The 16659-nt window shown below is 53.2% G+C and overlaps 4 protein-coding genes across 4 annotated transcripts; 2 read left to right on the forward strand and 2 right to left on the reverse strand.

Annotated features, from left to right (window-relative positions):
• Positions 1 to 1539: 1539 nt before the first annotated feature.
• On the forward strand, positions 1540 to 4458 carry M406DRAFT_52389 (uncharacterized protein; the record flags this gene model as incomplete). Its single annotated transcript, XM_040924473.1, has 4 exons — positions 1540 to 2031; positions 2080 to 3445; positions 3566 to 4311; positions 4399 to 4458. 4 exons carry the CDS (start codon positions 1540 to 1542, stop codon positions 4456 to 4458), a joined length of 2664 nt encoding a protein of 887 aa, XP_040780266.1.
• A 178-nt stretch (positions 4459 to 4636) lies between these two features.
• On the reverse strand, positions 4637 to 5869 carry M406DRAFT_345059 (U6 snRNA-associated Sm-like protein LSm2; the record flags this gene model as incomplete). Its single annotated transcript, XM_040922033.1, has 3 exons — positions 4637 to 5043; positions 5134 to 5384; positions 5856 to 5869. 3 exons carry the CDS (start codon positions 5867 to 5869, stop codon positions 5012 to 5014), a joined length of 297 nt encoding a protein of 98 aa, XP_040780267.1. The 3' UTR covers positions 4637 to 5011.
• Positions 5870 to 7796: 1927 nt separating this feature from the next.
• On the reverse strand, positions 7797 to 8470 carry M406DRAFT_355256 (uncharacterized protein). Its single transcript, XM_040923122.1, has one exon. It carries the CDS (start codon positions 8444 to 8446, stop codon positions 7829 to 7831), a length of 618 nt encoding a protein of 205 aa, XP_040780268.1. The 5' UTR covers positions 8447 to 8470; the 3' UTR covers positions 7797 to 7828.
• A 5194-nt stretch (positions 8471 to 13664) lies between these two features.
• Positions 13665 to 15628, forward strand: M406DRAFT_75790 (uncharacterized protein; the record flags this gene model as incomplete). Its single annotated transcript, XM_040925900.1, has 7 exons — positions 13665 to 13713; positions 13756 to 13768; positions 14009 to 14184; positions 14318 to 14500; positions 14543 to 14561; positions 14663 to 14867; positions 15401 to 15628. The coding sequence occupies 7 exons, from the start codon at positions 13665 to 13667 to the stop codon at positions 15626 to 15628; spliced, it is 873 nt and encodes a 290-aa protein (XP_040780269.1).
• Positions 15629 to 16659: the final 1031 nt, after the last annotated feature.

The following is a 16659-nucleotide window of genomic DNA, read 5'->3' on the forward strand; positions in this document are numbered from 1 at the left end:
GGAAATTCTTTGGCATTGGTCTTGGGAGGGGGGGGGGGGAGGGATTGTGGTTTTATCTTTGTCTCCACCATGATTGAAGAAATACATCTCATGTTCTTTTCTATACACTGCATGTTATGCTAAGGGGGAATATAGGAGTCTCACCATACCTTTGCCTAAAGGGATTGCAACATCTGATTCTAACACATCCCTTTGCAAACACACGTGCACTCTTCCAAAGAGCCTTGATTGTGGCTGGAGGCTAGGGGTGCAAAGAGGGGAAAACACCCCTTGATATACAGATTATCATTTATGACAAGTGACTGCTTGTTCATTTTCCTGTTCTTCTTCTTTGGACAAGGTAATGGCTTCATGAGTTTGCTTTGAGGTTGTGTTGAGTCAGAAAGGATCACATAATTACCGTATAACATGCTTCTCGGGACTGCTAATTGTTTACTGACTCAATTCATGATGTGGTTTGAATATTTTCCCATGTCACATCTTCCATGAGTATTGATTTTCTGCATGTATGTATCTAAATTGTTCGTGATTACTGGAGCGAGGGTGATGTGCACCGACCCCCCGCTGTGGCTCCCAACCACCCTGATGCATGCACTCAAGAACCCCCTTCTTCTCCGTGCCCTCCCCTCCACCATATCGGTCTCACACAAAGGAGAGGAGGAGCTGACCTCTTGCTGCATGCTGGAAGGTAGGTCGGGTATGCAATCCGAATTGTTCCATGATTCTGGACAGAAAACCTAAACACCACAGCGGAGCATCATGGGCAATTAAATAATTTACCTACGACATTCCCTGGGATCGATGCCACTTCTTTTGAATGAAACAATTGAACTTCTCCCCTAGCACCTCATTCATATCTGCAGATATAGGTATCCTCATAAGGATGAATTGTAAATTTCAGCCAAGTTTTTGACATGTCGCCTAATTACCTGCAAGTAATTAATTCTTGTCAGCAACATCGCCATGCTTACACAAATTTGTATTTGCTTTTGATTTTGTCTTGAACAAGGTATAATGTAATTTCTTTGCTTCTCTCTTTGAAATAAACCACAGTGTATTACAGACCTACAGAGCATAAGCTCGTACTCTGCGGTTTGTGTCCAAGTCTCCAAAAGCAAAGAGAGTGTGCGTGCGAGATTGTATATCTCAGGCCAGCTTGTATGTGGTTTGACTACATGATATCCAGACAGCAGGGTTAGGGGTATAGTGGACACTCGCAGGCCCTGTTGTATTTACGGTGTACTCGACTGTTAGCTTAGTATGAATAGGCAGCCAGTTTAGCGCCAGTAGTGCTGTACTGCATCGCCCGCGTGACTTCGCGTAAAGAGGTGGCCCAAGCGTTCCGCGTCAACCCCATCGAACGTCACGACTTTTCGGCTTTGATCTTTGTCATGGGGAGGAGTTGTGTGCCGCCTTCTTGGCCTGAGTGCTCCGCTAACCAGTTGCTTCTCCTTTCATTTTTGTTGTCTTGAACCACTCCATGCGGTACCTCTTCTGCCCACCCCACAACCGAAAGGAACCACGACAAAATTATGCACGATGGCGCCCGCCAAAACGAGTAGAGCATCCAAGCCGGCGCGCCCCGCGCCCAGACCTGCCTTGTCCAAGACGCCCAAGAAGCGGGACAGCGTCACGAATAAGAGCATCCTCAGTTTTTTCCACAAGGTCGATCGCCCCGAGGAGTCAATGTTCATCGATGGTGATACCCCATCAGTGGTACAGCAGCCCCGTTCAAATGAAGATGACGACGACGATATATATGGGGCCAACGACCCGGCGCTAGAAGAGAGGTACAATGAAGCACAGGTGCCGAGCAAGAGGAGGAAGTTGAGTGACGCTAGCGATGGGTTCAACAATAGTCTAGAGCCTTTACCCTCAGAAAGACAAGTAAAGCCACAGCTCGAGGAGACGCCGCGATCCAAGCCTCCGCTCCCTAAGAAGAAGCCTTTCAAAGGGCCATTCCTGGACGACTCGTCGGACTCTGAGGAAGAGGAGGAGGACCATGAGACGATGCCAAATATACGATCCAGCGTGCCAAAGGCAGATGATGAGGACGTGAAACATCCAGCAGAAGAAGAGCAGGCAGTATGGAAAACCACCACCAACACCACCACACCCACCACGTCTGCGCATGAGGAGCCCTCGGGGCCAGATCTAACCCCTGCGCCTGCCCCAGAAGACCCAGCCTGCGAAACCCTTCCGCCCCCACTGAAACACGAGATGTCGACGAATGGAGACTACGGCGAGTTCGACGACCTGGACGACGAGTTGGACGATGACTCGTTCGAGGGAGAAGAGCTGCGTGAAATGCGTTTCATGAAGGCACAGGCCCGGCTTGAGGCCGAAGAGGCCGGTGTCGACAGCTGCGATGATGGGTTTGAGACGCTCATGGAGGATGATGGCATGACTGAGAGCTGTCCAATATGCAGTGCCAGCCTCGTCGGCATCACACCAGATGAAGCTACGGTTCATGTCAACTCATGCTTGGATGGCAATCCGACACCGCTGCCCTCCAAGAAGCCCCTAGGGTCTCCACCGCAGTCGCAAAAACCGAGATCAAAGCCCGAGATCAAACAAGAGGACGAGGTTCTCGTCTCGATGCCAGAAGTAGGCAAGCGTTTCGCTCGTGCTGCCGTCGCTCGCCCGGGCCAGGCAAACCCGATATCGATCGGTGAAGGAGGACCAGGTGCCGGCAGCGGGTCTGCTTCTGCCTTCTCGAAATTGATGTCGGGCCATGCTGAGGACGCAGCATGGGCTACAGCAGCGGCAGCCGAGAATGCCTCTCGAGGCAAGCCAGCGTACCAGAGGACCTGCCCGTTCTACAAGATCATGCCCGGCTTTCACATCTGCGTGGATGCATTCCGCTATGGCGCCGTGAAGGGGTGTCGTGCGTATTTCCTCAGCCATTTCCACAGCGACCACTACATCGGTCTGACGGCGAACTGGACCCACGGGCCAATATATTGCAGCAGGGTGACTGGGAGTCTCGTCAAGTCACAGCTCAAGACGGCAGAGAAGTACGTCGTTGAGCTAGAGTTCGAGGAGAAGGTCCCTGTGCCCGGGACAGACGGAGTCTCGGTGACCATGATACCTGCCAACCACTGCCCAGGGAGCTCTCTGTTTCTTTTCGAGAAGTCCGTCTTGAGCCCAAACGCCCACGCCAATTCCAAGGAGAAGAACAGGGTGCAACGCATTCTGCACTGCGGCGACTTCCGGGCCTGTCCTGCCCACATTGAGCACCCCCAGCTGAAGCCGGAGACTGTTGACGCCCTGGGGAAGATGAAGCAGCAGAAGATCGACGTGTGCTACCTCGACACAACGTATCTCAACCCAAGGTACTCGTTCCCGCCACAGACGGATGTGATCCGAGCATGTGCCCAGCTCTGCCTTGAGCTGGACTCGACGCTCAGGGAAGAGAACGAGACCGACTGGCACAACGTTCTACGTCGGCGCGAGGGTAAAGGCATCGGAAATAACGATACCGTAAGCCGATTCTTCGTCGCGGCCACCGACAAGGCCACCGACGCCAAAGATTCCGATTCGGCGGCCCCTGCGCAAGCCGAAGCGACGGCCACAACACCCCCCAACGCCCTCAGCGTCCTGGGCCAACAAGCCAGGGCCAACCGCAACCGCCTCCTCGTCGTCTGTGGTACCTACAGCATCGGCAAAGAGCGAATCTGTAAAGTCATCGCCCTTGCCCTCAAGACTAAGATCTTTGCCAGTCCGGCCAAGATCCGGATCTGCTCACAGTTAGGCGACCCGGAGCTGACGAGCCTGATGACCAACAATCCACACGAGGCACAGGTCCACATGCAGATGCTGATGGAGATCCGCGCCGAGACGCTCGCCGAGTACTTAGACCACTACCGCCCGCACTTTGGCCGCGTCATCGGGTTTCGCCCCTCGGGCTGGAACTATCGACCGTCCCTGGCCAACAACGGCGGTAGGTCTGGGTCCGCAGCCCAGGTCACGGCCAACACGCCGCCCACCTCCGTGCCGACCACGCAGATCCTCCACGGGCCGGCGTGGCGCACGCGCTTCGGCCCGCGCGACCTGGTGCCGCAGCAGGGAAGCTCGCGGGAGGCCATGTGTTTCGGCGTGCCCTACAGCGAGCACAGCAGCTTCCGGGAGCTGATGCTGTTTGTCATGGCGCTGCGGATCGAGAAGATTGTGCCGACGGTGAATGTGGGCAGCGAGCCTAGCAGGCGCAGGATGAAGGGCTGGACGGATCGGTGGCTGAGCGAACGGCGGAGGGGAGGTGTGTTGAGAATTGTTATGGAGGGAGGGGATGGTGGGGAGGGGGAGGACGATGTACCGCTGGAGGGCGCCGATGGGGAGGCCAGGGATGAGGATGAAGAGGAGAAGGAGGAGGGCGAGAAAACTAGACGTGCCCAAGAGAAGAATAAGGTCGCCATGTGGGATGGGAAAGACGGACGAGGCGGTGCAGTGCATTGGTAGTGATGACTACGGTCGCCAGTGAGGCTTTCTTGGATTATATAGCCAGGAAAGGCACTCTCGCACCCTCATGATGATAGGCTTTGGAAATCGTGTCAATCGAGAGATCAATGCACATTTGACTCGAAGCGCACCAAGCGCAAAATTCACAGAATCGTTCTGCAAGAGATCAGTTTCTGGGCGTGGTTTGTTTCTTTCTTTCTTCCTTTTTCTTGCCTTCTACTCTGGGTATTTTCTCGTGTCCGCAGGCCCAGTACGCTTACGTCGTCCTATGCTCAGTAACAAGTAGGCCACCATCATCTGGCACCACCAAAAAACCTCTCAGATCTCATCACTATCCCCGCTGCCCCTTAGCAATCGGAATCTTCCCCTCGCCCGCACCCACCACCTCGCCGTTCCCCCAAAGTCAACAAAAACCATTTGGCAATGCCGTATACCTCGAGCCCTACATCACCAACAGACACGTTTCTCTAGATGGTCCGCCCTGTAAGGGGGGTGATCAGGTCACGATGATGTCGCCCGCGCTCTTTCCAAGGCCTTTTGTTCTCTAAGCTGCTCATTTTGCCTTTGAAGCTTGGTTCTGAGCCTCTGTGGTAAGGGTGGTTGGTTAGCAAAAACACTCTGAAACGCGTCACTCTGTGGGGGGAGAGAGAGAGAAAGAGAGAAAACAAGGCTTACCCCTCCGCGCGGCATCCTCCAGCAGCGTAACATCCACAGCACTGCTGGGCAGGTGCACGTACCGCACGACGCTCCCCCGGATAAAGACGTTCTTGACGGCGCTCAGGTGCGGGTACTTGAGCTCCTCCTGCACGGCAATGTCCTCGAGCTTGATGTTGAGGTACTGGTCGACGGACTTGAGGGTGCCTGTGATCTTGATGTCGTTCTTGAGCTCGACGGTTACCGTTTGGTCGATGAGGGTTTTGAAAAAGCTGGTGGGGCGAAGGAGGAAAGAGTAGAGGGTTAGTCAAGATTTTCAGTTGATGGAGGGATGTCAAGAGTTATTTCCCCCCAGATTGCTGCCACCATGCCCGACTTCAAGGCACATTTCCCTCTCTTCCGCGGTTCCTCCTCTCCTTTTTAAAACCACCCCTTCCTTGACAGACGCACTCGCGGGCCCCAGCAGCATTTCATCCCCTTCGGAGCATCCGCATTCTGATCCCTTTCCCCTCCTCTTGCCACAACACCAGCGTTCTTTCAATGCAGAGAGAACTCTCTGGCCCTAGGCCCTTCTTCCGCCTCCCAGTCACTTCCTCACCCCATCCCGTCCCAAACTCATCTACCAAAGCCAGAACAAACAAAGACACGGCTCTAGATTCACACAGGGCTTCCATGAGGGAAAAAAACAAGGGGGGGGGGGAAAGATCCTCCGTCCCCTATGCTTTGACTCCGCACCAACTCACCTGAAGAACAACATCCTGCCGACCACGAATCTGCTCGCTCGTTTGCTTGCTTGCTTGCTTGCTTGCTGCTGCTGCTGCTACTGCTGCTGATGGTGATGGTGATGCTGGTGGTGAATCCTCGGCGAATGGGAAAGGGGAAAGGAGACAGTAGCTCGGTCCCTTGTGAGGAGGAAGGAGGAGGAGGCAGAATACGCAAAGTCCAAATGGGCCAATAAACCTCGAGCGTAGAATGAATATCCCGTGCCCGATCCGGTATTGCCAAGAAGAAGAGGGAAGAGAGAGAGTGTGTATCGTTTTTTGAAGGATTGCTTTCGTTTCTTGGGAAGGTGAAGTGAGTCTGGTGTGTTGCGCGCGCGCGTGTGTGTAGCAAAGACGAGATGAGCGATTGAAGAGGTAAGAAAGGTGTGGTGAGGTTCAGCGTTGGTGGGGCTTTGCTTAGGTAAGTAGTGGCGGGACAGTGGTGGGTCATCCTTGTAAGTTTTGGTTGGCACGAGTGAGGAGCTGACTGCTGACGAGCCCAACAGGCTTACAATACAACCAACCTATTGGTGGATTCCAGTGACGACGGTGTTCAAGAGACTTCAGTGCTGCCCCTATGCACTGGTGGAGCTGGTCAGGATACAGAACTTATTAGGAAGGGTGAAGGATCAGCAATGTGAAGCGCTGTTCAAGAGGCGATTGATGTTGATTCCGTAAATTCCTTGAAGAAACATTACAACTTCGAGACACGACACGACCTCTACCTCCTGAAAAGAAGATTTGAATCTCCGTCTTGAGACAATTTCTTATGTAAATAAATATACCTAAAAATGAACAACATTCCTTCGTGCGTCTCTGGTATCGAATTTTCACATGAGGTCGATACCAGCGCCCGTTATTTTGAGTACGGTGTGCCCGTTGGGTTTATCTGCTGTGTGCGTGTGCAGTATCGCGCATGTGTGTGCGTGTCTGTCTGGTGACATTTTTTCTTCTTTGGCTTTTTGGTTTTCGACCTTTTTTTTTTTTTTGGTTCCTTTATGTTTGGGTTGCGTTTCATCATGACCACGTTCCTTGAAGAAGAGGAGGAAAAAGAAGAAGAGTGGGCGGGCGATACAAGTAGGAAAAATAGGCAAGAAAAAAAAAGCAAATCATCAGAACAGCATTCTTTCGCTTTCCATCGCTCGGTATCCAGACCAGATCTTCCGAAGTAAAGCATAACCCGCCAACGATTCATCACATCATCATCAAAAAGGTAGAAAGGTAGACACACGAAGTAGAGTAAGAAAAAAGGAGAGGAGAGCACGCCGCAGTGATGTTAAAAGTTCGGAAAGTATAGCAGAGGGAACAGAAAAGTAAGATATAAGGCAACAAACTTTGGGGGTATCCTTCAACTTGTTTCTGGGTTCGTTAGGTGATGATGTCATCCATGCAGTCTTTGGCAAAAAGAAGAAGAAGAAGAAGAAGAAGAAGAAGAAGAGAGGAAAGATTCCATCTGAAACAGGTCGTATCCCCTTTACCATATCCGCTATCCGCGAACAACCCCATCCCCAATCCCTATTCACCGTGATTCATCCATCCATCCATCCATCCATCCATCCATCCATCCACCCTTCGCAGTGCCGACCAATTTTCTGCAGAGAGCTGTGCCCATGCTTGGCAAGTAAATAAAAAACAGACATGACCAGATCTTCATGATTTGGCCTTGAAAAAGAGTGGTCGGCAAATATTGCCTGAAGTCGGGAAGGAGAATCAGCCCGGAAAAACCGACCCCATGGTAAATTCCTCGCCGAGAACCTGGGTGGAATCTCCGACATCATATGCCGTAGATGCGGAGAGACCGTGGGTATTCGAAATCTTTAAAATTTTTTTTTTCTCTTTGTGCGTGTGGTCGTGACATTCGTGATCGTGAAGAGAACAAAGGAGAGAATGGGAGAGAGAGCGTGTGTCTTTGCTCAACGAGCGGTAGGAAGGACTGATCTTGTTGACCATCTCCATCATTCCTCATCCTCATCTTCATCCCCTAGGCTGTCCGTGTCAGTTTTGGCCTTCTTGTTGGACGTGTCCGAGCTGGCCACGGACTTCCTCTTGGTCCCCGACTTTGCAGAGCCACCATCCTCATCGTTCTCGTTGTTGACCTCGGCGCTCTCGTTCTTCTTTCTCTCAATCTCAGCAACCTCGTCCGCCGTCAGGAATCTGCCACCAGGACCTCGAGGTCGGCGCATGGCGTGGTTATGGCGAGACTCATGAAGGTATGGCTTTCGGCCCTTACTGGTCAGCCGCAGCGCCTCCTCCAGCCTCTGCCTCGCCACTCTTCTCTTAAGGATCCGGTGGAACTGCTTGGCATTGACGTAGAGGGGTGACTCCTCCTGTCCGCCTTGTGGCATCTCAGGCGACTGGGGCTGTTGCACCGGGGGAACCGGAGGCGCGACAGCATTCCGGCCAGCAGTGTGGTTCATGATGGTCTGCGGATTTGAGATGCCAGGGCTGGTGACCTGGCTCATCCTCCTCTGGGGCAGGCTGTTCATCTGCTGCGGTGACCGCGGGTCCCGCGCCTTGTCGCCCTTCACGCCCATCCGAGGGGATGTCTGCTGCATATTTGTCTCCGAGGACATCGGGTACGCATAGCCTGAGCCGGAGGCGGCCGCCGTTGCGGCCATAGCGGCGGCTTGGATGCCGGGAACTGCATACGACATGCCCTGCGGCATACCGTATCCTTGTTGATACATGGCGTGGTTCTGAGTTGGGGTTGTTCCCTGCTGTGACGGAAGGACTGGTGATTGTTGGATATGTGCGCTCTGCGGCGATGTGATAGTGTTGGTACTAGCCGAGGTGGGATACGCCGTCGTGATGTGAGGTTGCGAGTTCTGCGAGTTATGCTGATATTGCGCGTACTCCATCATGTTTCTTGCCGGGTATTGCTGAATAGCTCTCTGCTGTGAATCGCAGGGCCCTGAATCTGTGAGGACTGGCTCCGCAGAATATGTCCACAGACACGCGGGGAAACAAAATTATACACTGTTGTTAAGGACGCAGATCGCGGGTCGAGTCGAGTCGAACTATAAGCCTGACGTCTGTTGTATGTGGTATGTGTGTGTGAATCCAGTGGAGGGAGCCGGGTGTTAAAAAGAGGACCCTCGCGATATGCGTGCCGTACAGGGACCCCAGGTATAGCGCGTTAGGCTGAATCGGAGGACTGTCGTCACTGCACCACCCGTGAGTCGGGTTAGTGTGCGTACCCAATCTATGGGCTATGCGTGGATGCGCTGGCAGTTGTCAAAGTCGCAGCCAGGCTTGCGCAATTGGCTGCACCACGGCACATGCAAGTTGATGTACTCGCAGGGCGAACACAGGTGAGTGGCTCAGAGTCCAAGGATACCCTGAGATAGGACCTCGATTACCGAGACCACGTGAGGATGGCACTTGGGCCGATATCAACCTGGGAGGAGAAGGACCCGCTGCAGGCAAGCCCCCCACAGCTGACTGGAAACAGAGCTTGTCACGATGGACTTGCTTGCGGGCCGAGGCGACGAGCTCCTAGGGAAGAACAGCTCACCAAGTAAAAATTCGAAAAAATATATCTCGTTATAGAAGGTCCTGACCCCGAAGTCTGATGGTACGCTTGATGGTTGACTCGTGTGATCTATCCAACCACTGGTATTCGTTAGTGCCTCTGCATCATCATCATCATCAAAATGGGCATCAGATATATAGGCCGGGATCTCGGAGGATGGGACGAGGGGGCCAAAGATGAGGTAAGTGGTAGGGGTGCATCTTCGTGCCTTGGGCTCCCACTTGATGCGCTGGCATGCATAACAAGCCTATGCACGAGCCAGGCCCACCATGTAAGCCAGCTTAACCCGCGATCCGACACTATTCTGATCGGCAGGTCGCAAGCCCTAACATAGATGAGGCGACAGCAGGTCCGAGGGTCTTGGAGAAGAAAATAAAGAAGCTGGTGGCCAAGAACTTTTGGTGGGGGGGGGGGGTGTGGTATGCATGGGTGTAGTACCGCGCTGCGGTTCTGTTGAGAGGGAGGGCATGCATGCAGGGCCTTTGGCCAGCGCACACACCCACCCAGCCCCCATACCCACTGCCCGTCAGCCTGCTGCTTCACCTGGGCGGCCGCGACCACATAACACCTGGAGCAGGATGCTAGCACAGAGAGGAGGGCAGCGAAGAACAGGGTTAAGGCGGGTGCGCATGCTGTGTGATGTGAAGGGCTGTAATGAACACCCTTGACGTGGGCCTTGAAGGGAACCCCGAACCGGAGATCACCACCCCAACTGCAGCATGGCCTTAATGACTTTTGCACAGTGTAGGATGAAGCTGACGCTTGCATGTGGAGAGGGAGAAAAGGAAGAATACGGGATGCGGGAACAAAAAAAACCGCAAGCGCCGACACGCCGCACATGCAGACCATTCACCCGTGGGGAGGGCTCGATCCAGGCACTAAACCCGAGCGTTTGGGTGCATAGGTGAGGGGTTTGGAAAAGGGTGTGTGGTGTACTGGCACAGGCGATGACACCGAAAGCTGGGCAGATCTGAAGAGGGGCAACGAAGCGAGGAGGGGTCTAACGATGGAACGTACCGTTGTATCTCACGTCAACAATAAATCAGAGAGGGGCCTGTCGGGAAGACCTGGTGCCGCGGGGGTGACCTTTTTAGGCTCTAAATTGTTAATGCCTGAGCTATAGAAAGAAAACAACACCGCGTCAGCTTTGGTACTTTGCTCGTTTCAGACAGGACCCAAAATGCAACTGGGCCTTTGTCTATGATTTGCACAGTGAAAAACAGGTGTCGCACAGGTGGCTTGAGGGAGAGAATGAGTTTGTGCTGAGGCAACAAGATCGTATCGGCCCGGGATTCAAAGTACACGACTGAGCATAGCCTGCACGACGAGCAGGAAAGTGGGCTCCATTCGGGTTGCAGTGGTGCACTGAAGCGGGAATACTGAGTGACCACGCCGAAGAGGTGTGAAGAGGGTAAATAAGGAAAAGGAGACTGGGTTATGGTGGGATGGGCCAGGTTAAAATCACACACACACACACACTCACTCACAGGCTGAATACGGTGGATCCAGAGCTGGCCACTGTCGAATATAGCTCAATGTTCGAGAGGCCCCTAGGAACAAAGCCCAGGCAGCGCAGTTGATTGAGGGAACGTCGAGATTGCTGCAGAATAGGCTCCGCAGGCGGTAGTAATCACGGGATCGATGCCAGGGCCAATAGAGAGGATGAAAGTGAAGTTCGCGATGATGATAGGTCTTCAGTAGTCGCGTCGATGGAGGACACTCTTCAGGGTGTTGCAAGGCCTGGGCAGAGATGGTGTTAGCTGATTTGCCAGGTGCTCCCACTCGCTTTTAATTCCTGAATGCGCTGGGGCGGTGACTGGCTGGCCAACCCAGGCTAGTGGGCTGTGTCAAGGGGGCCCACACACGCAGGCACACCAAACAACACAAAAAAAGGTACACGGAGGAGGGCCGTGCTGCCAGTACCTGCTTTGCTGTGGCGGATTGTGTGACCAGTGGCCAGACCAGGAGGACATGTATGTGCAGCAGGTCCAGGACATACTGTTGCCAGGTTTCGAGAGATTGAAGCCACTTGGCTAGACTTGTGTGCTGAAGCAGGATGAATTTGGGGGGGGGGGGGGGCAGGGGCTGTGCTGTTCACAATTTCGACCTCCCTCCGACCGAGTAAGCCGGTGCAAGCCTGCCCTGTCTGGCTGGATGCCTGTGTGTCTCTCGCTGTCTCTCTCCTCTGCAGACCGAGTATCTCTTGAGTAGGTGCATCGGAGACCACAATCACAAGTGGCCGGGGGCTGAGACCCTTTGTGGCATAGCGCGATGCAACAGCAGCCATCATGCAGGCCCTTGGACCTGACCAGCCTGCCTACATGCTTGACACGGATCTCTGACGCCGCAGCAGTACCCAACCTGCGGGGAGCCGAGGGCACTCACTGCTGACCTGACAGACAGACAGACAGACAGACAGACAGACAGACAGACAGACCACAGTCATGCATGGCCAGCACATCAAGGAGGGTGGGGGAAATCAAGTCGTGAGGCTTTTTTCTTCTTGTCTTTCTCTCTTTTCCTTCGGAGGGGTATAGACGTGAGCAGGCGGATGAAAATAGGAATTACCTTTTTCTCTTAGAAGAAAAATTGCGTTAGCACTCCAAGTTCGAAAGAATACTAGTTTAAGTTGGCGCTGGGATGCTGATTGAGGCGTGATGGTTTTCTGGACCCTGGACTCGGTGGGCGCAAATCCTTGCTTGTGATTGGAACTTGAGGCTGTCGACCCGCGCTGACGGAAGCCAATGGTGGGTGAGGTGAGTTTGAAGGGCAAAGCCTTGTCGAAGAGGATCAAGGGACCAATTGGCGAACAGATGACCTCAGGGCGGAGCCGGGTGGTTTGTTCTCGGTATCTGCCTGTTTTGAGTTTCTGAGTTGAGAGTCGAGTTGAAATTGGCCCCAACAAGGCAGCAGATCCGATAGCGATAGCAGTCTGGTCGTGGTGGATATGCTAGTATGGATACGAAACTCTCTACCCAACCGATAACGGTGGCGATGAAGAAAGCTGGTGCAAAGAACGGCTGATTGATGGATTGACCTCGTTGGTCGGGTCGATGCTGTGTGCTGTGTGTGCGCGTGTGTATGGTAAGCGCCTTCGAAGCTCTCGACACCTGCGGCAGTCTGAATTCAGCTCAGTGGCCCGCCCACTATTCACGAGCCCAACGATTGTGCATGTGTCGATGAGACGACAATGAGGTGAAATGAGGTTCGTCCATGATTGGATATATATAATTATGAATGGCAAATGATGATTGGTGATGAGGTGGCCGACTTACAATGGAGAGAGTTTGATGTTGCTGGAGGTTACTTGGTTGACAATTTTTGACTATCACGTCTTTTTGCTTTCTTTGCCCTTCTTGTTTCTAACAGTTTCGTGCTCCTGCTCCTGCTCCGTGAAATAAACGGCGCCCAGTTCAGTCAAAATGATCCCAAATCAGATAATTTGCGACCGTCCGTTCTGTATGAGATGCAGGACGCGGTACGCACTGAGCACCAAAAAGAATGGTGAATGAAGCGATCTGATTCGGTCACAAAGATGGATGATGATTGGGTAGTTTGGGCCTTTGGGCAGGGCTGGGTTGGGTTGGTGTTGCACCTTAGGGGACGGGCAGGAAAAAAGGCTGTTTGACTGATGTGCTGCTGGAACGTGAGGGAAAAAAAAAAAAAAAAAAAAAAAAAAAAACTGAGGAATGAGTATCAATTGGTCAGGTTGTTGAGGGCGGGGCCGGCAGGACGAGAGGTGGCAGTGCAGTGCAGGGCCTAGGTGTAGCAGCACAAGTTGAAGAGCGGGCGGCCAGTAGGCAAGATGGGGGGGAAGGGACGAGAGGGGGAAAATCGAGAGGTGCAAGATGATTCGAGGACGAGAGAAAGGGGCGGGTGCTGCCTTCTTTATCGACATGTCACTGGTTCAAATCAGCAGCCTTGGGTGGGGTCGGGACCCACTTCTCTAAGAAGCTTCCCCCTGCCCTTGCCCGACTAAATTTTCTCTCCTGCCATCGATTTCCACTCCGTGTATACAGTAGTATGAGCTGCAGTCCTGCGTACGGTACTCCATATTACTATGTACAAGTATACTACCGAACTCAGTAGTAATGTCTGGCAATAGATGCGTCGAGGTATGGACCCGCGGCCACCTTCAGAGGCGGTGCCTTTCAGCTATCATGGAGGTGGTGTGGGCGTGAGCGGGGGTGTGAACCCAAGATGAATCACAGTACCACAGTATGTGACCAAGGCCCAGCTCTTAGAAGTTCTCGACTAGGATGGCTGGCGCTGGGGAAGGGGGGGTCCGGCCTTTTCCCCCCTTCTACCGTAAGTACGATAGTAAGAGGGTGCTTGACTGACGTCCGCAAGGTCTGCCCAAGACGTGTGTGGGCAAGGCCAGCCGAGAGAACTTAGGGCCCTTCTTTACCTAGCACTCTGGGCCCTCCAAAACGATAGCCTTCAGGGACCCTTCAGTATCTCAATCAGGCCACGATTAGATACTAGATAGATCACATCATTGTTCTGCTAAAGAGCCTTAAGAAAGGATGCGCTTAATTCTCTCCACCCACCCACGCCCACACCCACTCACATACGTCCACAAAATACCTATGTACTATGGTAGATGTGTACTCTCAACAAGCATTTCGTGTGCTGGACAGCAGAACGCTGAGGATGACCCCAGGAGAAGTTGGGCAACAAAAAAGTTGCTTGATCGTCACCCAGCCAGGTCGAGCAGCCTAACGACGAGGGATCCCCTGTCCATGACGGCAAACAACTTCTACAGAAGACTCTCTCTTGGTTAGACGGTGCTTGAAAGGTAGACCCAGAGAGTGACGCGTGCCCCCACTGGAACAAGACCTCATTTCTCGCACCGTGCGTCTTTGTCAAGGGTAAACTTCGCCAGTTTACAGAAATATACTCTGTGCATGAGAACGTTACCGAAGCCAACAGCAGCACGTGAGCAGCTCCTTTCCACTTTCCATATCAAAAACCTCAAGGACACAGCGACCTCCCTCACCGACTACGAACCTTCCAAGCGAGGTGTATCCTTGGGCCCGATACCTGGGCAGCGCCGATGAGCTTGTTTTCCCAAGCTCTGCGCGTCTGTTTGTGGGTGTGTCACTGTACTTATACTGTACAGGACACTGTATGTTAGTGCGCACTCATCAGTGCAGGTACGCCTGGTACGGTACCGCACCACAAGTACCTCATAGCGTCGTCACTGCCTAAGCCGCTGCCTGTCTTCTACCGTACAGCTAACTGTACTATACTACAGTACTACGGTAGACGCTGGAGCTCCTTGGTGGAAACAGGCTCCGACACAACAACAGCACAGCACAAAACACATAACATACACGCTCGACTCGACGCGACTGTACTGTTTAGCAGAATGCACCGTTTTGGTCATCATTCCTTGTATCGCCGATCACTGCCTTCACGCACAGGGACAAGGTGTCCAGTCTGGTCTCTGCTGCTGCACCGTATGTTTGTGTGTGTTTCGACACGATCGGATAATGAGGTGTACAGTAACCCTACCAAATGCCTACTTCTCACCGAGGCCGCACCCGCATCTTTTCTCCCCCTTTTCTCCTTTGCCAGACGCAGATGGGCGCCAATGCAGGCCAGCCCAGACAAGAGACGAATGCTTGCTGCAATGTCAGATCTGACCTGCAATGGGACTCGCACAAGAGAGGAACGACGCAACCCCGCCACTGTGACGCAGCTTCAGCTTTTTTTTTTTTTTTTGCATCCTCCTTCTTCCTCCTCTGCCCTCCCGGAAATGTCGGTGAGCCCACGTGGACGGACGCCATAGCCGTCAAAGATCTTGCTTTTTTCTTTGTTCCTCTGCGCCACGTCCAACCCCATCCTGGAGCGGTCTGCCATCTCTCCCACCGACGACGTCGTCATTTTGAAAAATAGCGAGGGCCGGACGTGTTTTCCGACTGACAGTAGCTTTGATACGGGCTACCAGCCCGGTTCTCGTGCCATCATCTCTTGTTACTGTACAGAATAGGGAAGCACGTCTCATCATCGCCCACAAGAGTATCGGGTACCGGCGGATCAATATTACTGTCATGATATGCATCCTGCAGAAGAAGCAGAGGGCAGCATGAATGAGCAGCTTGCGGCTATCGCTGGTTTCGAAACAGCGGCAGTCCACTTCCGCCCTGCCATTGCGACACGGACACACTACTGCAACCTGAGCTCGCCCTTCTGCTCTTCTCCCCCAAGTATCTCTTGATGAGGCCGCACTATTATCATATCCCGGAGCATTCGCACCGTTTGGGTTCTGCAGAGAGAAGAGGCAACATCAAGTTTAAGGCCCGACCACACCTACCTAAACTCGTGGTGGCACATGTCCGCCTGCTGCGAGCTTTGCTGGTCGAAGAAGCAATGCCGCAACGTTCAACTCAAACACACCCGATCTTTGACCCCCTGCATCCTATGCGGATTTCCTTCGGCAAGTTGCAGTGTCACCTGCAAGAAAGGGTCTTTTGTCGCATCGATCATCAGCCGGCCCTCCGTCCTGCCCCTGGCCTTGCTCTGCGGCCTCAACATCACACACGTCCCTGTGGAGTTCACTCGGTTGGACGAGAGGCGCCGGATTTCCTTACTGGCTGAAAAAACAATCCGCCATTTTCTGGCCAACAGGACGCGTTCGTTCCACCTGCACGTCGTGGGTCACAGGAGCACGAGCTGTGGGTTGGCCAGAAATTCGGCTCTGGGATGGGCCCCAATGTTGTCATGCTGTCGCAGTGACTTGCATTTTGCTGCAACGACATGGAGCAGAAATCCTCGGCAGGAGAAAACGAGGATTGGGATCAACACAAAGGCCCTTGCAAGAGGCCCCCAACCCTAAACAGGCCGCCGTGCCGTGCTGGCCACCTTGGGTCACATGGAACACATTTCCCTGCCCCCAAGCTTGCCCTCTCCTCTCTGTCTTCCCCCGTCCATTCGGTTTCTTAATCAGTTATAGTGTCATTACCCCATGTGCCACGCAGATGCAACCTGGGAGAGATAAACCTACCGGCCAGTCACAGTGCATTTGACGTCGGTATCTTTCTGGTGCACGCCCCGTGCTTGCGCCAGGGAAGTGCACCTTTGACAAGCCCTCGCCCCGCTTTCCAAAGCAATCTGTCAAAATTACGGCGTCACAATTTCGAGATGGTCCCTGACGTCTTCTAAGGTTGGGCAGTTCATCTATTTTTTCAGCCTTGCAATCTTAAATAACCGTGTGGCCTTAAGCGCTGAGTGGACGTTTTTACGACACTC

The sequence above is a fragment of the Cryphonectria parasitica genome (assembly GCF_011745365.1).
Source record: "Cryphonectria parasitica EP155 unplaced genomic scaffold M406scaffold_2, whole genome shotgun sequence".
NCBI lineage: Eukaryota > Fungi > Ascomycota > Sordariomycetes > Diaporthales > Cryphonectriaceae > Cryphonectria > Cryphonectria parasitica.

Bases quoted from the DNA above. Each gene is read 5' to 3' on its own strand.
- M406DRAFT_355256 (XM_040923122.1), bottom strand. From the start codon at position 8,446: ATGTCCTCGGAGACAAATATGCAGCAGACATCCCCTCGGATGGGCGTG.